Source organism: Mastigoproctus giganteus, chromosome 11 (assembly GCF_048544385.1).
Source record: "Mastigoproctus giganteus isolate SK-2022 chromosome 11, ASM4854438v1, whole genome shotgun sequence".
In the NCBI taxonomy this organism is placed as follows: Eukaryota; Metazoa; Arthropoda; class Arachnida; order Uropygi; family Thelyphonidae; genus Mastigoproctus; species Mastigoproctus giganteus.
The window spans coordinates 4,887,245-4,908,539 of NC_143585.1; the positions used below are offsets into that span (position 1 = coordinate 4,887,245).

The window sequence follows — 21,295 nt, forward strand, 5'->3', positions numbered from 1 at the left end:
TCCTCCACTTCCCTCTCAGTTATTACAAAATCATCTACCTCACTGCCAGAGTTTACTTCACCTCTGGCATTCCCCTTCCTGAATAACTCTTCATGTGTGAATGTAAATGCAAAATACTTGTTTAGTTTGTTAGCCACCTGAGCAGGATCCTAAACTGTTGAACTATCAATATCCAGTGGACCAATCTGATTCATCCCTTTCCTTCTAGAGTTTACATAGGTAAAGAACTCTTTTCTGTTTTTCTTTGCATCCTTTGCCAAGGATTTCTCATCCTTTGCCTGCCTAATCTCCTTTGTGACTTGGTTACAGACCAGCTTATATCTATCATAGGCTTCCATGTCACCCATTAATTTATATGTATCGCATGCATTTTTCTTCTCTGCCATATGTCTCCTTAGTTCATCTGACATCCATTTAGGCCTAAACCTTGAACAATATTTCTTAGTTGGTATGTAAAGCCTAGTAGCTTCCAAGATAAGTTCTTTGAATGCTTCCCATTTTGAATTTACTGTTGGTAACATCAACAGTTGGTCCTACTGTATACAATTTCAATACTGTCTCAGACCACCAGCCTTTACGAAAGCAAAAACCCTTCCCTTTACCCATGATGGTAGTTACCTCTTTGAGTAAATCCACTTAGCATTAGCATTAGCATTAGCATTAGTAGAGGCATTTGATGCAAGAAAGCAAGCTTATGCAGCATCAGCCAAAAAAAAAAAAAAAAAAAGTAACATAAATAAATAAAAATAACCACTTCCACTTCACCCCTCTGTTCGTTCGAAATACCTGTCCAGCTGAGCCTTAAACTTATTTAGGCTATCAACTTCCACGACAAGGGATGGAAGTCTGTTCCACCCACCAACCACCCGCTGGCTAAAGGCAAATTTCCGCACATCTATCCTACATCTGTCTTTCCTCAATTTGAATTTATGCCCTCTCAGGTGATTTTTCTGAGCTAGAGGAAGAATCCCATCAGCATTGAGCATGCTCAAACCATGCAAGGCTTTGTACACCTCTATCAGATCACCCCGCTGGTGCCTAGTTTCCAGACACTGTAATTTGCAAAACTTAAGCCTTTCTTCGTAAGAGAACCCCTTTGTCCCATTCACCAATCTAGTTGCCCTTCTCTGTACTCGTTCCAGCAGCTCTACATCCTTCTTGAAATGAGGCCTCCAGGCCTGTATACAGTACTCTAGGTGTGGCCTGACTATTGCCTTATACAAGGGAATAATCACCTCCTTATCCCTGCTAGAAAAATTCCTATATATCATTGACAATACACCATGAGCTACTCTTGCAGCTCGTCTGCACTGCTCAGAGAACTTCATATCTGCCTGCACCACCACCACCCCCAGGTCCCTTTCATTCTCTACCACTGTCAGTGTAGTACCACAGAGTTGATACGTTGCTCTGGGGTTGCTGTTTCCCATATGTAGTACTTTACATTTGTCAATGTTAAACTTCATTTGCCACCTCGAAGCCCATCTGCTCAACCTTTCCAAATCCTGTTGCAGCAGCATAGTGTCAGTAGTGTCCTTGACAACCCTGCCAACCTTCGTATCGTCTGCAAACTTGGACATTAAGCCTGATATACCATCATCAATATCATTTATAAATACAGAAAACAATAAAGGCCCCAATACTGAACCCTGAGGGACTCCACTAATAACATTAGTCCACGATGAGCAGTGTCCATTGATTACCACTCTCTGTCTTCTCCCCCTCAACCACCCCTTTATCCATAGCAGCAACTTGCCTCCAATGCCACACTGCTCCAATTTGTGCAGCAGTCTTCCATGTGCAACAGTATCAAAAGCCTTTCTAAGATCCAAGTATATAATATCAAAGTTATTCCCTGCATCCAGTTCTTTTGTGACTGCATTATAGTATCCAATCAAATTGGTCAGGCAAGACTTCCCCTTAACAAAACCATGCTGTGTCCTAGCTATAACTGAAGTCTTGTCTAGATGATCCTGCAGTGCTTCTTTCACCAGTGCCTCCATTAATTTTCCGGGAACAGAAGTTAAACTCACAGGTCTATAATTACTTGTGTCAGCCTTTGATCCCCCTTTGTGAATTGGGGTCACATTTGCACATCTCCAGTCAATGGGTACCTCCCCTGAGTCCAAGGAAGCTCTCATAATTATGGCTAAGGGTTTGCTTACCTCCTTTGCTGCCTCCTTTAATATAACTGGATAGATCCCATCCACCCCAGGTGCCTTTCTTGTGTTTATCTTCAACAATTTCTCCTCCACTTTGCTCTCAGTTATTACAAGATTCTCTAGCTTACTGCTAGAGTTGAATACACCTCTGGCATTCCCCTCGCTGAATAACTCCTCATGTGTGAATGTCGATGCAAAATATTCATTTAGTTTGTTAGCTACCCGAGCAGGGTCATCAACAGTTGACCCATCGATCTCAAGTGGACCAATCTGATTCATCCCCTTCCTTCTAGAGTTTACATAAGTAAAGAACTCTTTGCTGTTTTTCTTGGCATCCCTTGCCAAGGATCTCTCGTAATCTGCCTTCGCCTGCCTAACCTCCTTTGTAACTTGGTTACAGATCAACTTGTATCTATCATAGGCGTCCGTGTCACGTGTTAATTTGTATGTATCCCATGCATTTTTCTTCTCTGCCATATGCCTCATTAGTTCATCTGACAACCATTTAGGCCTAAACCTTGAACAATATTTCTTAGTTGGTATGTAAAGCCTAGTAGCTTCCACGATAAGTTCTTTGAATGCTTCCCATTTTGAATTTGCTGTTGGCAATATCATCAGTTGATCCCACTGCATAGAATTTAAATACTGTCTCAGTCCATTGTAGTCCCCTTTACGAAAGCAATACCCCTTCCCTTTACCCCTAATGGTAGTTACCTCTTTGAGTAACTCCCACTTCAGCACACTGTGATCACTGCCACCAAGTGGTTCATTTATCTGCAGATTCTTAATGCATGAAGAATCACTACTGATAATCAAATCAAGAGTATTACTCCCTCTAGTTGCCTCCCGAACATGCTGATGTAGAAAACAATCATCCAATAAATCCACAAAAGCCTTGCTACTGTGTGAGTGACCAGCCCCCAAATTCCAGTCAATATCTGGGAAATTAAAATCCCCCATTATAAGACTCTCTGATTTACTGGCCCACTCTATTTCTCCGAACAGTTTCTTATTATACTCATCAGAGTCATTAGGCCTATAGCACACTCCTACTCTCAATTTTGATCTCCCAATGCTTATGTCACACCAAACTGACTCGACACTGCACTGTCCAGCGATGTCGACTGGCTTCACTTCCTTGGATTTTATGTGTTTTTTAACTAATAGCATAACCCCTCCTCCCTTCCTATCCTGTCTATCCTTTCTGTAGACATTGTACTCCCCAAATTCCAGTTCTGCATTTCTTATATCTGTGTGACACCACGTCTCTGAAATCCCCACAATATCTGCCTTTGATGTTTTGAGCAACACCTCAAATTCATCAAATTTATTTACTAAACTCCTAGCATTGGTGTACACACAAGTATACATGCACCTGTCCTTTTTCTTAGCTACCCTAACACAACCCATGTGTTTACTTGTACCCCAATGATTCCCAGCAGTCTCTGAAATATCCTGCATCTTATTTTCCAGGCTGCGGCTCATTCCAATAGAAGCAGTGCAAGAATCACTTTCACCTCTGCCAGTGGCTACTGTTAATCTATTAGTCCTTGTATCCCCCCAATCTAGCAGTTTTCCGACCCACCTAACATTGCCTCGATAGCATCAGCAAACATTCTTGCACCCTTTCTATTTAAGTGTATCCCATCCCTGTAGAAGCAGTCTCTCCTGTTAACACTTCAGCACACTGTGATCACTGCCACCTAGTGGTTCCTTTATCTGCAGATTCTTAATGCATGAAAAATCACTACTGATTTTTCATGCATTAAGACTCTTGATCTTGATAATCAGATCAAGAGTATTACTCCCTTTAGATGCCTCCCGAACATGCTGATGTAGAAAACAATCATCCAATAAATCAGAAAAGCCATGCTAGTGTGTGAGTGACCAATCCACAAATTCCAGTCAATATCTGGGAAATTAAAATCCCCCATTATAAGACTCTCTGATTTACTGGCCCACTATTTCCCTGTACAGTTTCTTATTATACTTATCAGCATCATTAGCCTATCGCACACTCCTACTCTCAATTTTGATCTCCCAATGTTTATGTCACACCAAACTGACTCGACACTGCACTGTCCAGCGATGTCGACTGGCTTCACTTCCTTGGATTTTATGTGTTTCTTAAATAATAGTATAACCCCTCCTATCCTTGCTGTACTCCTCAAATTCCAGTTCTGCATTCCTTATGTCTGTGTGACACCACGTCTCTGATATCCCAACAATATCTGCCTTTGATGTTTTGAGCAATACCTCAAATTTATTTACCAAACTCCTAGCATTGGTGTACATGCAAGTATACATGCACCTGTTCCTATTCTTAGCTACCCTAACACAACCCATGTGTTTACTTGTACTGCAATTGCTTCCAGCAATCTCTGAAAAACTCTGCATCTTGTTTTCAAGGCTGCTGCTCATTCCAATAGAAGCAGTGCAAGAATCACTTTCACCTCTGACTGTGGCTACTGTTAATCTATTAGTCCTTGTATCCCCGACCCCAAGCTAGCAGTTTCCCGACCCACCTAACACTGCCTCGATAGCATCAGCAAATATTCTTGCACCCTTTCTATTTAAGTGTATCCCATCCCTGTAGAAGCAGTCTCTGCTGTTAACAAGTACAGACCAGGCTGAAAGGTTCAGAGGTGACAGCCTCTTCGTGGACAAATGTTATTAGTGAAGTCCCCCAGGGTTCAGTGTTTGGCCCATTATTGTTTTGCATATTTATCAAAGATATTGATGAAGGTATATCAGGTTTAATGTCCAAGTCTGCAGATGATACAAAGGTTGGCAGGGTTATTAACGACAGTAAAGACAGTATACTACTCCAACTGGATCTAGATAAGTTGGGCAAATGGGCTGAGAAGTGGCAACTGAGGTTTAACATTGACAAAGTACTGCAAAGTACTGAATATGAGTAGCAATAACCAAAGAGAAACGTACCCCCTGTGTGGTACCACTTTCAAGGAAGTGGAAAGTGAAAAAGACCTGGGGGTAATTGTGCGGTCAAATATGAAATTCGCTGAGGAGTGCAGACAGGCTGCCAGGGCAGGGCATGGAGTCTTGTCAATGATATATAGGAATTTTGCTAACAGTGACAGGGAGGTGATTATCCCGTTATACAAGGCAATGGTCAGGCCACATCTAGAGGACAGTTTAGAAGTCTGGAGGCCTCATTTTAGGAAGGATGCAGAGTTGTTAGAACGAGTACAAAAAAGGGCAACTAGATTGGTAAGGGGAACAAAGGGGTGCTCTTACCAAGAAAGGCTCAAGTTTTGCAAATTGCAGTGCCTGGTAGGCGCCTCTGTAACCAGGTGGGAAGGAGCAGCAGTGCGTAGTACACGCTTCTTGATTAGACCGGGGTTCGAGCCCGTCACCACCAAATAGGATGCGGAAAGGTCAGGGAACGACCACCGCATATCCCGGAGCAATATGGCCTTAGTTGCTAATGCTCCTAAAAACCAAATAACAAATAACAAGCAGTGCCTGGGCAGTAGGCACCTGTGAGGTGATCTGATTGAGGTGCATAAGGCCTTGAATGGGTTGAGCAAGCTGAATGTTGATGCGATTCTTCCTCTTGCTCAGGCTAAGAACCTGAGGGGGCAAAGAGTCAAATTGAGGAAAGATAGTTGTAGAATAGATGTGCGGAAATTTGCCTTTAGGACTGAAATTTAAGACTGAGCTATACCTGCATTTGGTATGAATGGAGGGGTGAAATGGGGCTTTTTTTTTGGCTATTGCTGCATAAGCTTGCCTTCTTGCATTATATTTCACTACTACTACTATTACTTATTAGCAGTATTAGTAGTGGCACATGATGCAAAAAACAAAGCATTAGTCAAAAAAGTGGGAGTTTCCCATATCATCTGTATACCTCCCCCCCACTCCAATAATTTGTCTAGTTTTTCCTTGAATTTATTCATACTACCCACCCACGTCCATAACAACAGATGGACGTTCGTTCCAACACTGATTGAAGGCAAGCATTAGCATTAGTAGAGGCATTTGATGCAAGAAAGCAAGCTTATGCAGCATCAGCCAAAAAAAAAACAAAAAAAAAAAAACCCACTTCCACTTCACCCCTCTGTTCGTTCAAAATACCTGTCCAGCTGAGCCTTAAACTTATTTTAGCATTAGCATTAGCATTAGTAGAGGCATTTGATGCAAGAAAGCAAGCTTATGCAGCATCAGCCAAAAAAAAAACAAAAAAAAAAAAACCCACTTCCACTTCACCCCTCGGTTCGTTCAAAATACCTGTCCAGCTGAGCCTTAAACTTATTTTAGCATTAGCATTAGCATTAGTAGAGGCATTTGATGCAAGAAAGCAAGCTTATGCAGCATCAGCCAAAAAAAAAAAAAAAAAAAAAGTAACGTAAATAAATAAAAATAACCACTTCCACTTCACCCCTCTGTTCGTTCGAAATACCTGTCCAGCTGAGCCTTAAACTTATTTGGGCTATCAACTTCAACGACAAGGGATGGAAGTCTGTTCCACCCACCAACCACCCGCTGGCTAAAGGCAAATTTCCGCACATCTATCCTACATCTATCTTTCCTCAATTTGAATTTATGCCCTCTCAGGTGATTACTCTGAGCAAGATGAAGAATCCCATCAGCATTGAGCATGCTCAAACCATTCAAGGCTTTGTACACCTCTATCAGATCACCTCGCTGGTGCCTAGTTTCCAGACATTGTAATTCGCAAAACTTAAGCCTTTCTTCGTAAGAGCACCCCTTTGTCCCATTCACCAATCTAGTTGCCTTTCTCTGTACTCGTTCCAGCAGCTCTACATCCTTCTTGAAATGAGGCCTCCAGGCCTGTATACAGTACTCTAGGTGTGGCCTGACCATTGCCTTATACAAGGGAATAATCACCTCCTTATCCCTGCTAAAAAAATTCCTATATATCATTGACAATACACCACGAGCTACTCTTGCAGCCCATCTGCACTGCTCAGAGAACTTCATATCTGCCTGCACAACCACCCCCAGGTCCCTTTCATTCTCTACCACTGTCAGTGTAGTACCACAGAGTTGATACGTTGCTCTGGGGTTGCTGTTTCCCATATGTAGTACTTTACATTTGTCAATGTTAAACTTCATTTGCCACCTCGAAGCCCATCTGCTCAACCTTTCCAAATCCTGTTGCAGCAGCATAGTGTCAGTAGTGTCCTTGACAACCCTGCCAACCTTCGTATCGTCTGCAAACTTGGACATTAAGCCTGCTATACCATCATCAATATCATTTATAAATACAGAAAACAATAAAGGACCCAATACTGAACCCTGAGGGACTCCACTAATAACATTAGTCCACGATGAGCAGTGTCCATTGATCACCACTCTCTGTCTTCTCCCCTCAACCACCCCTTTATCCATAGCAGCAATTTGCCTCCAATGCCACACTGCTCCAATTTGTGCAGCAGTCTTCCATGTGCAACAGTATCAAAAGCCTTTCTAAGATCCAAGTATATAATATCAAAGTTATTCCCTGCATCCAGTTCTTTTGTGACTGCATCATAGTATCCAATCAAATTGGTCAGGCAAGACTTACCCTTAACAAAACCATGCTGTGTCCTAGCTATAACTGAAGTCTTGTCTAGATGATCCTGCAGTGCTTCTTTCACCAGTGCCTCCATTAATTTTCCGGGAACAGAAGTTAAACTCACAGATCTATAATTACTTGTGTCAGCCTTTGATCCCCCTTTGTGAATTGGGGTCACATTTGCACATCTCCAGTCCATGGGTACCTGCCCTGAGTCCAAGGAAGCTCTCATAATTATGGCTAAGGGTTTGCTTACCTCCTTTGCTGCCTCCTTTAATATAACTGGATAGATCCCATCCACCCCAGGTGCCTTTCTTGTGTTTATCTTCAACAATTTCTCCTCCACTTTGCTCTCAGTTATTACAAGATTCTCTAGCTTACTGCTAGAGTTGAATACACCTCTGGCATTCCCCTCGCTGAATAACTCCTCATGTGTGAATGTCGATGCAAAATATTCATTTAGTTTGTTAGCTACCTGAGCAGGTCATCAACAGTTGACCCATCGATCTCAAGTGGACCAATCTGATTCATCCCCTTCCTTCTAGAGTTTACATAAGTAAAGAACTCTTTGCTGTTTTTCTTCGCATCCCTTGCCAAGGATCTCTCGTAATCTGCCTTCGCCTGCCTAACCTCCTTTGTAACTTGGTTACAGATCAACTTGTATCTATCATAGGCGTCTGTGTCACATGTTAATTTGTATGTATCCCATGCATTTTTCTTCTCTGCCATATGCCTCATTAGTTCATCCGATAACCATTTAGGCCTAAACCTTGAACAATATTTCTTAGTTGGTATGTAAAGCCTAGTAGCTTCCACGATAAGTTCTTTGAATGCTTCCCATTTTGAATTTGCTGTTGGCAATATCATCAGTTGATCCCACTGTATAGAATTTAAATACTGTCTCAGTCCATTGTAGTCGCCTTTACGAAAGCAATACCCCTTCCCTTTACCCCTAATGGTAGTTACCTCTTTGAGTAACTCCCACTTAAGCACACTGTGATCACTGCCACCAAGTGGTTCATTTATCTGCAGATTCTTAATGCATGAAGAATCACTACTGATAATCAAATCAAGAGTATTACTCCCTCTAGTTGCCTCCCGAACATGCTGATGTAGAAAACAATCATCCAATAAATCCACAAAAGCCTTGCTACTGTGTGAGTGACCAGCCCCCAAATTCCAGTCAATATCTGGGAAATTAAAATCCCCCATTATAAGACTCTCTGATTTACTGGCCCACTCTATTTCTCCGAACAGTTTCTTATTATACTCATCAGAGTCATTAGGCCTATAGCACACTCCTACTCTCAATTTTGATCTCCCAATGCTTATGTCACACCAAACTGACTCGACACTGCACTGTCCAGCGATGTCGACTGGCTTCACTTCCTTGGATTTTATGTGTTTTTTAACTAATAGCATAACCCCTCCTCCCTTCCTATCCTGTCTATCCGTTCTGTAGACATTGTACTCCCCAAATTCCAGTTCTGCATTCCTTATATCTGTGTGACACCACGTCTCTGAAATCCCCACAATATCTGCCTTTGATGTTTTGAGCAATACCTCAAATTCATCAAATTTATTTACTAAACTCCTAGCATTGGTGTACACCCAAGTATACATGCACCTGTTCTTTTTCTTAGCTACCCTAACACAACCCATGTGTTTACTTGTACCCCAATGATTCCCAGCAGTCTCTGAAATATCCTGCATCTTATTTTCCAGGCTGCGGCTCATTCCAATAGAAATTTAGGCTATCAACCTCCACCACAAGGGATGGAAGTCTGTTCCACCAACCAACCACCCGCTGGCTAAAGGCAAATTTCCACACGTCTATCCTACATCTGTCTTTCCTCAATTTGAATTTATGCCCTTTCAGGTGATTTTTCTGAGCTAGAGGAAGAATCCCATCAGCATTGAGCATGCTTAAACCATTCAAGGCTTTATACACCTCTATCAGATCACCTCGCTGGTGCCTAGTCTCCAGACACTGTAATTTGCAAAACTTAAGCCTTTCTTCGTAAGAGCACCTCTTTGTTCCATTCACTAATCTTGTTGCCCTTCTCTGTACTCGTTCCAGCAGCTCTACATCCTTCTTGAAATGAGGCCTCCAGACCTGTATACAGTACTCTAGGTGTGGCCTGACCATTGCCTTATACAATGGAATAATCACCTCCTTATCCCTGCTGGAAAAATTCCTGTATATCATTGACAATACTCCATGAGCTACTCTTGCAGCCCGTCTGCACTGCTCAGAGAACTTCATATCTGCCTGCACAACCACCCCCAAGTCCCTTTCATTCTCTACCACTGTCAGTGTAGTACCACAGAGTTGATACATTGCTCTGGGATTGCTGTTTCCCATGTGTAGTACTTTACATTTGTCACCTCTCAGCCCATCTGCTCAACCTTTCCAGATCCTGTTGCAGCAGCATAGTGTCAGTAGTGTCCTTGACAACCCTGCCAACCTTTGTATCGTCTGCAAACTTGGGCATTAAGCTTGATATACTATCATCAATATCATTTATAAATACAGAAAACAATAATGGACCCAACACTGAGCCCTGAGGGACTCCACTAATAACATTAGTCCACGATGAGCAGTGTCCATTGATTACCACTCTCTGTCTTCTCCCCCTCAACCACCCCTTTATCCATAGCAGCAATTTGCCTCCAATGTCACACTGCTCCAATTTGTGTAGCAGTCTTCCATGTGCAACAGTATCAAAAGCCTTTCTAAGATCCAAGTATATAATATCAAAGTTATTCCCTGCATCCAGTTCTTTTGTGACTGCATCAGAGTATCCAATCAAGTTGGTTAGGCAAGACTTCCCCTTAACAAAACCATGCTGTGTCTGAGCTATAACTGAAGTCTTGTCTAAATGATCCTGCAGTGGTTCTTTAACCAGTGCCTCCATTAATTTTCCTGGAACAGAAGTTAAGCTCACAGGTCTATAATTACTTGTGTCAGCCTTTGATCCTCCTTTGTGAATTGGGGTCACATTTGCACATTTCCAGTCTATGGGTACCTCCCCTGAGTCCAAGGAAGCTCTCATAATTATGGCTAAGGGTTTGCTTACTTCCTTTGCTGCCTCCTTTAATATAACTGAATAGATCCCATCCGCCCCGGGTGCCTTTCTTGTGTGCCAAACTTCGGAACATCTATCTAACAACGATAAATTATATTATAAGCCATAGTCACGCTTGCTCTACTAACTATTCTATTTGTTTATTAACAAAGCACAAAAAAGTTACCTATAACCCCGGGGGCTCACATCTGGTGAGTATGGGCTTGGCACACCCAGGGTCCTGAGCTGGATATCATCATTCTTCTTTTTCTTGGTGATTCCCTTTTGACTCTCTCTCTCTCTCTCTTTTGGGATAATTCGGTAATTTTTTTTTTTTTTTTGGCTGGTGCTGCATAAGCCTCAGGCTTCCTTGCACCATATAGCTAATAATAATAATAATAATAATAATAATATACATCAGTATGGTGCCTCGGACGGCCACTACAGCTATAGAAATATATGCTTGCAGGGCAGGGAAAGTATATCCGATTCTGGATGATTTTTCAAACCTGATGTTATTTTCATGTAGTGCCGTTTAAATGAATTTACAAATATGTAAGTAATTTTTCATGTACACTGCGAAAGAGTAAACAGGATGATATACTTTTCGAATTTGCAAAGCCATAAAACTGACTTCGGATAGTACTGCGTTTTTCGTTTCTAAATGTAAATATCGTGAACACATACGTTAAATTAAAAGTGAAATACTTACTGCGTTGAGTTTATATTCTTTCAAGGCTTCCCACAAGATATCCGTTTTGGTCAATTTATGGAAGAAAGGGAAAATATACAACTAACTTTATTTCTTGTAAAATTAAGATTTTACAAAATTCCCATTAAACTGTGACGCCATTTCTAAATAATCTACTGACACCTGATTTGTTGTCACGTAAGTAGAAATAAATATATCATTCTCAAAAAATTTTCAATAGCGATTAAATTATAATAAAAATAATAATACTTGAATTAAAACGTTCTACATAGTAGGAAACAATTTAAAGCACGAAACATTATCATCCCTATGCAGCTCATAGTTTCGTACAGTCGCTCCAGTATTTATAAATTTGGAATGGCTGCTGCTAGCTATTATTTAAAGAAGGCTCTCCATAAGTCTTTACAGAGTTTTCATCTTCGTCACGTAAAAAAGGTTCATATTAAATTTGATCCTTTTCATAACAGTGTTCGCTCAATAAGGTGAGTTATTCAGTGGAAAACAACTACCAACTCTACAAATTTCCGAATAATTTGATAGAAAACTAAAATAAGAATTCTTGGGTAATGTTTATTTTTCTCTGATTACTACGAATAGAACTGGTAGCTCGCTAGGATGAAATATTAATATTTACAATGATTCAGGAAATTGGTAATTAGACAGTTTTGCAGTGTTTTCCTTATTTTGTTTCGAATTAATTTTTTTACAATTGGGTTGCCTGACAGCCAGTGATATTGAATACGGTATATGTACACAGCCGTATCTAATTGTAGAGTCACTTAATATAGTAGTAGTAGTAGTAATAGTGGCACTTGATGCAAGAAAGCAAGTGTAGGAGCTTATGCAGCATCAGCCAAAAAAAAAAAAAAAAAAAAAATCACACCATACCCTCCAAATGCCTGTCCAGTTCCTCCTTAAATTTATTTAACCTATCAACTTCCACAACGACAGATGGAAGTTTGTTCCAGCAATTAACCACCCGCTGGCTAAAGGCAAATTTCCGCACATCTATTCTACATCTGTCCTTTCTTAATTTGAACTTATGTCCCCGTAGGTTCGTATTCTGAACAAGTGGGAGGATCCCATCAGAATTCAGCGTGCTCAACCCATTCAAGGCCTTATAGACCTCAATCAGATCACCGCGAAGGTGCCTAGTCTCCAGCCACTGCAATTTGCAGAACTTAAGCCTCTCTTGGTAAGAGGATCCCTTCATTAGCATTAGCATTAGTAGAGGCATTTGATGCAAGAAAGCAAGCTTATGCAGCATCAGCCAAAAAAAAAAAAAAAAAAAAAAGTAACATAAATAAATAAAAATAACCACTTCCACTTCACCCCTCTGTTCGTTCGAAATACCTGTCCAGCTGAGCCTTAAACTTATTTAGGCTATCAACTTCCACGACAAGGGATGGAAGTCTGTTCCACCCACCAACCACCCGCTGGCTAAAGGCAAATTTCCGCACATCTATCCTACATCTGTCTTTCCTCAATTTGAATTTATGCCCTCTCAGGTGATTTTTCTGAGCTAGAGGAAGAATCCCATCAGCATTGAGCATGCTCAAACCATTCAAGGCTTTGTACACCTCTATCAGATCACCCCGCTGGTACCTAGTTTCCAGACACTGTAATTTGCAAAACTTAAGCCTTTCTTCGTAAGAGAACCCCTTTGTCCCATTCACCAATCTAGTTGCCCTTCTCTGTACTCGTTCCAGCAGCTCTACATCCTTCCTGAAATGAGGCCTCCAGGCCTGTATACAGTACTCTAGGTGTGGCCTGACCATTGCCTTATACAAGGGAATAATCACCTCCTTATCCCTGCTAGAAAAATTCCTATATATCATTGACAATACACCATGAGCTACTCTTGCAGCTCGTCTGCACTGCTCAGAGAACTTCATATCTGCCTGCACCACCACCCCCAGGTCCCTTTCATTCTCTACCACTGTCAGTGTAGTACCACAGAGTTGATACGTTGCTCTGGGGTTGCTGTTTCCCATATGTAGTACTTTACATTTGTCAATGTTAAACTTCATTTGCCACCTCGAAGCCCATCTGCTCAACCTTTCCAAATCCTGTTGCAGCAGCATAGTGTCAGTAGTGTCCTTGACAACCCTGCCAACCTTCGTATCGTCTGCAAACTTGGACATTAAGCCTGATATACCATCATCAATATCATTTATAAATACAGAAAACAATAAAGGCCCCAATACTGAACCCTGAGGGACTCCACTAATAACATTAGTCCACGATGAGCAGTGTCCATTGATTACCACTCTCTGTCTTCTCCCCCTCAACCACCCCTTTATCCATAGCAGCAACTTGCCTCCAATGCCACACTGCTCCAATTTGTGCAGCAGTCTTCCATGTGCAACAGTATCAAAAGCCTTTCTAAGATCCAAGTATATAATATCAAAGTTATTCCCTGCATCCAGTTCTTTTGTGACTGCATCATAGTATCCAATCAAATTGGTCAGGCAAGACTTCCCCTTAACAAAACCATGCTGTGTCCTAGCTATAACTGAAGTCTTGTCTAGATGATCCTGCAGTGCTTCTTTCACCAGTGCCTCCATTAATTTTCCGGGAACAGAAGTTAAACTCACAGGTCTATAATTACTTGTGTCAGCCTTTGATCCCCCTTTGTGAATTGGGGTCACATTTGCACATCTCCAGTCAATGGGTACCTCCCCTGAGTCCAAGGAAGCTCTCATAATTATGGCTAAGGGTTTGCTTACCTCCTTTGCTGCCTCCTTTAATATAACTGGATAGATCCCATCCACCCCAGGTGCCTTTCTTGTGTTTATCTTCAACAATTTCTCCTCCACTTTGCTCTCAGTTATTACAAGATTCTCTAGCTTACTGCTAGAGTTGAATACACCTCTGGCATTCCCCTCGCTGAATAACTCCTCATGTGTGAATGTCGATGCAAAATATTCATTTAGTTTGTTAGCTACCCGAGCAGGGTCATCAACAGTTGACCCATCGATCTCAAGTGGACCAATCTGATTCATCCCCTTCCTTCTAGAGTTTACATAAGTAAAGAACTCTTTGCTGTTTTTCTTCGCATCCCTTGCCAAGGATCTCTCGTAATCTGCCTTCGCCTGCCTAACCTCCTTTGTAACTTGGTTACAGATCAACTTGTATCTATCATAGGCTTCCATGTCACCCATTAATTTATATGTATCCCATGCATTTTTCTTCTCTGCCACATGTCTCATTAGTTCATCTGACAACCATTTAGGCCTAAACCTTGAACAATATTTCTTAGTTGGTATGTAAAGCCTAGTAGCTTCCACAATAAGTTCTTTGAATGCTTCCCATTTTGAATTTGCTGTTGGCAATATCATCAGTTGATCCCACTGTATAGAATTTAAATACTGTCTCAGTCCATTGTAGTCGCCTTTACGAAAGCAATACCCCTTCCCTTTACCCCTAATGGTAGTTACCTCTTTGAGTAACTCCCACTTCAGCACACTGTGATCACTGCCACCAAGTGGTTCATTTATCTGCAGATTCTTAATGCATGAAGAATCACTACTGATAATCAAATCAAGAGTATTACTCCCTCTAGTTGCCTCCCGAACATGCTGATGTAGAAAACAATCATCCAATAAATCCACAAAAGCCTTGCTACTGTGTGAGTGACCAGCCCCCAAATTCCAGTCAATATCTGGGAAATTAAAATCCCCCATTATAAGACTCTCTGATTTACTGGCCCACTCTATTTCTCCGAACAGTTTCTTATTATACTCATCAGAGTCATTAGGCCTATAGCACACTCCTACTCTCAATTTTGATCTCCCAATGCTTATGTCACACCAAACTGACTCGACACTGCACTGTCCAGCGATGTCGACTGGCTTCACTTCCTTGGATTTTATGTGTTTTTTAACTAATAGCATAACCCCTCCTCCCTTCCTATCCTGTCTATCCTTTCTGTAGACATTGTACTCCCCAAATTCCAGTTCTGCATTTCTTATATCTGTGTGACACCACGTCTCTGAAATCCCCACAATATCTGCCTTTGATGTTTTGAGCAATACCTCAAATTCATCAAATTTATTTACTAAACTCCTAGCATTGGTGTACACACAAGTATACATGCACCTGTTCTTTTTCTTAGCTACCCTAACACAACCCATGTGTTTACTTGTACCCCAATGATTCCCAGCAGTCTCTGAAATATCCTGCATCTTATTTTCCAGGCTGCGGCTCATTCCAATAGAAGCAGTGCAAGAATCACTTTCACCTCTGCCAGTGGCTACTGTTAATCTATTAGTCCTTGTATCCCCCCAATCTAGCAGTTTTCCGACCCACCTAACATTGCCTCGATAGCATCAGCAAACATTCTTGCACCCTTTCTATTTAAGTGTATCCCATCCCTGTAGAAGCAGTCTCTCCTGTTAACAAGTACAGACCAGGCTGAAAAAAATTCTACCCCTTGAGCCCTGCACAATCTTTCCAGGGCCGAATTGATTGACAGGGCTCTCATCATATACTCCCTCCTATCGTGTCTGGGCAGAATTGCAGACACTTTCAATTTCAACCCTAATTCACGGCTTTTTTTCATCAGTGACCTGTACTTGTCAAGTAATTCCGCCGGTCTCCTACTCTTAATGTCATTAGTGCCAACGTGTACAACTATATCACCTTTTGTGCCCTTAAAAGATGATATCCGCTCTACAACGTCATCAACTTTTGCCCCTGGCAGACATACCCTGGTCCTATTCCACCTATCCTTTTTACAAAGCATGTTTCCCGTTTCCCTGACAATAGAGTCACCAACAACTACTAGTTCCTTTGGGACCAGCGCATTCTGCCTTGGGGGTTGCCGCTGTGTTCCGCGATGACCAAGTGCAAGCTCTGGCATTGGTGTGGGCAGCTGAGAGCTTGATGGGCCCCTCACTTGTAATCCTTCGAGGGCATCCACCCTATCCTTCAAGCTCTCATATAGGCCCATAACAACGCTGAGTTGTCGCCTTATCTCCTTACACTCCTTGCATCGCACACACACAAAGACATCCCCCATGGCAGTATCATGTCTCATACTTGACTGCTCCGCAAACATCAAGCAAATAGTGCATCTTACAAGGCTGTGATTCAGAGGACAACTGCCCCCCTCAGTTCTCCCCTGGTCCACAGCATTCCCATTAGCTTGAGCCCTTTGCTTTGCTGCTCTGGTTTGAGTCATGATTTAGATTTACTTTCAATAAAATTTCAATTTCTGTACAAAATTAAATCCTAAACTTGTATCCAAACACAGTTATAACGCTATATTTATGTTTCAGTAACGAGTGTTATCTACGGAATATTTACGTTTCAGTAACGAGTGTTATCTACGAAATATTTACGTTTCAGTAACGAGTGTTATCTGCGAAATCCCTTTATATAACTTTCGTATCAAGTTATGTATTAATTATTTGTTTTTACTAATTATTTATGTTACGTAACCTAAGTGGTTATATGTATAATTAATTATGTTAAATAAAATTAATTATATTACGTTTGTAATCTAAGTCGTTATATGTATTTATTTAAACGTACAATTTAACTGCTAACGAAGTTCAACTAACGCTATCTAGTACGGTATATCGTATCACAAAGGCGGGAAAATTACGAACGGTTAGCGGAGTTGAAACACGTGGAAACCTTTACCGATACTTTTATGCAATTACAAGGCCGAGTAAAGAATAAATACACCAAATTAATCAGAAAATCACAAAATAATGTTATACTACTAAATTTAAATCAAAAGTTTTAGAAAAACAATAATTTCAAATCAATAAATAAGAAAAATCCACTTAGCGGCTTTGAAAACGACCGTCTCTAGTAGCCTCGTCAGCAGACTCCCCTCACCAATCGTGTTGCTCTTCTCTGTACACGCTCAAGCAAATCTACATCCTTCCTAAAATGAGGCCTCCAGACCTGTACGCAGTATTCAAGGCGTGGCCTGACTATTGCCTTATACAGAGTGACAATCACCTCCTTTTCCCTGCTAGCAAAATTCCTATATATCATTGACAAAACCCCATGACCTGCCCTAGCAGCCTGTCTACATTGCTCAGAAAACTTCATATCTGACTGCACAATTACTCCCAGGTCTTTTTCATTTTCTACCACCTTAAGTGTAGTACCACACAGTTGGTACGTTTCTCTGGGGTTACTTCTACCCATATGCAGTACTTTGCATTTGTCAAGGTTAAACTTCAGTTGCCACTTCTTAGCCCATCTGCCCAAATTATCTAGATCCTGTTGCAGTAGCACACTGCCATTACTGTCATTAACAACCCTGCCAACCTTCGTGTCATCTGCAAACTTCGACATTAAGCCTGATATACCTTCATCAATATCATTGATAAATATACAAAACAACAGTGGACCCAACACCGAACCCTGTGGGACTCCACTAATAACATTAGTCCACGAAGAGCAGCACCCATTGATTACCACCCTCTGTCTTCTCCCACTTAACCATCCTTTTATCCATTGTAGCAACTTACCCTTAATACCATTCTGCTCCAATTTGTACAGTAGTCTTCCATGCGCAACAGTGTCAAAAGCTTTCCTGAAATCCAAGTATATGATATCAAAATTATTTTTTGCATCCAGTTCCTTTGTGACCACATCATAATAACCAATCAAATTTGTCAGACAAGACTTTCCCTTAACAAACCCATGCTGTGTCTGAATTATTGCTGCAGTCTTGTCTAGATGATCCTGCAATGCATCTTTAACCAGTGACTCCATTATTTTACCCGGAACAGAAGTTAAACTAACTGGTCTGTAATTATTCGTGTCACCCTTCGAACCTCCTTTGTGAATTGGGGATACATTTGCACATCTCCAGTCCGTGGGAACCTCCCCTGAATCCAAGGATGCTCTCATAATTATGGCTAAGGGTTTGCTTAGTTGCTTTGCCGCCTCCTTTAATATAACTGGATAGATCCCATCCGCCCCAGGTGCCTTTCTTATGTTTAACTTCAACAATTTCTCCTCCACTTTGCTCTCAGTTATTACAAAATCATTAAGCACACTGCTACAATTTGATAACCTTCTTCCATTTTCAAACTGTAATGATTCCTCACGTGTGAATGTAGATGCAAAATACTCATTCAGTTTGTTTGCTATCTGAGCAGGATCATCAACAGTCGAACCATCGATGTCAAGTGGACCAATCATATTCAGCCCCTTCCTTTTAGAGTTTATATAAGTAAAGAAATCCTTGCTGTTTTTCTTAGCATCTTTTGCCAAAGATTTCTCGTAATCCGCCTTTGCCTGCCGAACCTCCTTTGTGACCTGATTACAGACTAGCTTATATCTGCTACAGGCTTCTGCGTCGCCTGATAATTTATATGCATCCCATGCCTTTTTCTTCTCTGTCACGAGTCTCATTAGTTCATTTGATAACCATTTAGGCCTAAACCTTGAACAATATTTCTTCATCGGTATGAAAAGTCTAGTAGCTTCCACGATTAATTCCTTGAATGCTTCCCACTTAGAATTTACTGTTTGTAACATCGTCAGTCGATCCCACTGTACAGAATTTAAAAACTGTCTGAGACCACTGTACTCCCCTTTACGGAAGCAAAAACCCTTTCCTTTACCCCTGACGGTAGTTACCTCTTTGAGTAAATCCCACTTCAGCACACTGTGATCACTGCCACCTAGTGGTTCCTTTATCTGCAAATTCTTAATACACGAATGATCACTGCTGATAACCAGATCAAGAGTATTACTTTCTCTGGTTGCCTCTCGAACATGCTGCTGCAGAAAACAATCATCCAATAAATCCACAAAAGTCTGACTAGTGTGTGAGTGACCAACCCACAAGTTCCAGTCAATATCTGGGAAGTTAAAATCCCCCATTATAAGACATTCTGATTTACTGGCCCACTCTATTTCTCTGTACAATTGTTCATTGTACTCATTCGAGTCATTAGGCCTATAACACAATCCTACTCTTATCTTTGCTTTTGCAGTGCTTATGTCACACCAAACTGACTCAACAGTGCACTGTCCATCTATATCAACTGGATGCACTTCTTTTGATTTTATGTTTTTCTTAATTAACAGCATAACACCTCCTCCCTTTCTGTCCTGTCTATCCTTTCTGTACACATTGTACTCCCCAAATTCCAGTTCTGCACATAGTTAACATAGTTAACTATGTGCAGAACTTAACATTGTCACATAGTTAACTTCATGGCAAAAGCCTCAAGCTATAAAAAGCCATTGTAAAGCTTGGAACTCTTTCTTACGTAGCTATGAACAAAATGCGTATGCCACATCATCTCATATTTCTTTGGCATTTCGCCTATGTGTATTGGCAATACGATACCATGAAGCAAAGTTTATACATCACCACCCAAAAAAAAAAAAAAAAATCATGAACCCATTCCTTCCAATGATTTCCCAAACTATCCACCTCCACAAGATTAGGTGATAAATTATTCCAATAAAGAACTACCCTTTGGCTGAATGAAGATTCTGCAACTATCCTTTTGTGGTTTAAATTATTATTAGCCATAAGGTGCAAGAATGGCTGAGGCTTATGCTGCATCAGTCAAAAAAATTCTGAAGTTACCTTGAGAGAGTGCAAGCAAGCGAGCCAGAAGTAGAAAAGAATTGCTAAGAAAGAGAAGAATGATGATATGTATGTCCCCTTGTGCATACGGCAGAGAAGAAAAATGTGTGGTATGCATATATATTATCAGGTGACACACAAGCCTATGGCAGATATAAGCTGGTCTGTAAACAAAACACAAAGGAGGTTAGGCAGGCAAAGGCTGATTACCTTGAAATCCTTGGCAAAGGATTCAAAGAAAAACAACAAAGATGTCATTCCTTATGTAAACTCTAGAAGGAAGGGGGGGATGAATCAGATTGGTCCACTTGATGTTGGGTGTTCGACTGTTGATGATCCTGCTCAGATAGCTAACCAGCTGAATGAGTATTTTGCTTCTACATTCACATAAAAGGAATTCTGTAAGGAAGGGAGGACGGAAGTTTACGAAACTGTAACAGGGAGCTAAATGACTTTGTAATAACGGAGAGCAAAGTGGAGGAGAAATTGTGGAGTTAAACAGAAAAAAAGTCACCTGGGGAAGATAGAATCTATCCAGTTATATTGGAGGCAGCGAGGGAAATAAGCAAACCTTTAGCCATAATTCTGAGAGAATTCTTAGATTCAGGGGAGGTCCCCATGGACTGGAGATGTACAAATGTATCCCCAATTAACAAAGTGGGTTCAAAGGTTGATACAAATAATTATATATTTGTATATAAATAATTATATATATTTGTATATTTATCAATGATATTGATGAAGGTATATATCAGGTTCAGTGTCGAAGTTCGCAGATGATACAAAGGTTGGCAGTGTGCTACTGCAACAGGATCTAGATAATTTGGGCAGATGGGCTAAGAAGTGGCAACTGAAGTTTAACCTTCACAAATGCAAAGTAACCTGAGAGAAAACTAACAACTGTGTGGTACTACACTTAAGGTGGTAGAAAATGAAAAAGACCTGGGAGTAACTGTGCAGTCAGATATGAAGGTTTTCTGAGCAATGCAGACAGGCTGCCAGGGCAGGTCATGGGGTTTTGTCAATGATATATAGGAATTTTGCTAGCAGGGAAAAGGTGATTGTCCCTCTGTATAAGGCAATGGTCAGGCCATGCCTTGAGTACTGCGTACAGGTCTGGAGGCCTCATATTAGGAAGGATGTAGATTTGATTGTGCGTGTGCAAGAAGGGCAACAAGATTGGTGAGGGGAATGAAGGGATTCTCTTACCAAGAGAGGCTTCAGTTCTGC

The 21,295-nt window shown here is 41.1% G+C and overlaps 2 protein-coding genes across 2 annotated transcripts in view; one reads left to right on the plus strand and one right to left on the minus strand.

The window, feature by feature from the left end:
* The window catches only part of LOC150077659 (dual specificity protein kinase CLK2-like), a 377,713-nt gene extending 366,096 nt beyond the window's left edge, over positions 1–11,617 (minus strand). The window contains exon 1 of the mRNA XM_090384751.1: positions 11,488–11,617. The gene's annotated coding sequence lies outside the window, so the exon portion shown is untranslated. The remainder of the gene's footprint in view (positions 1–11,487) is intronic.
* A 227-nt stretch (positions 11,618–11,844) lies between these two features.
* The window catches only part of mRpL53 (mitochondrial ribosomal protein L53), a 60,949-nt gene continuing 51,498 nt past the window's right edge, over positions 11,845–21,295 (plus strand). The window contains exon 1 of the mRNA XM_090385193.1: positions 11,845–11,969. Within this exon, the coding sequence (XP_090241319.1) occupies positions 11,845–11,969 (125 nt within the window). The remainder of the gene's footprint in view (positions 11,970–21,295) is intronic.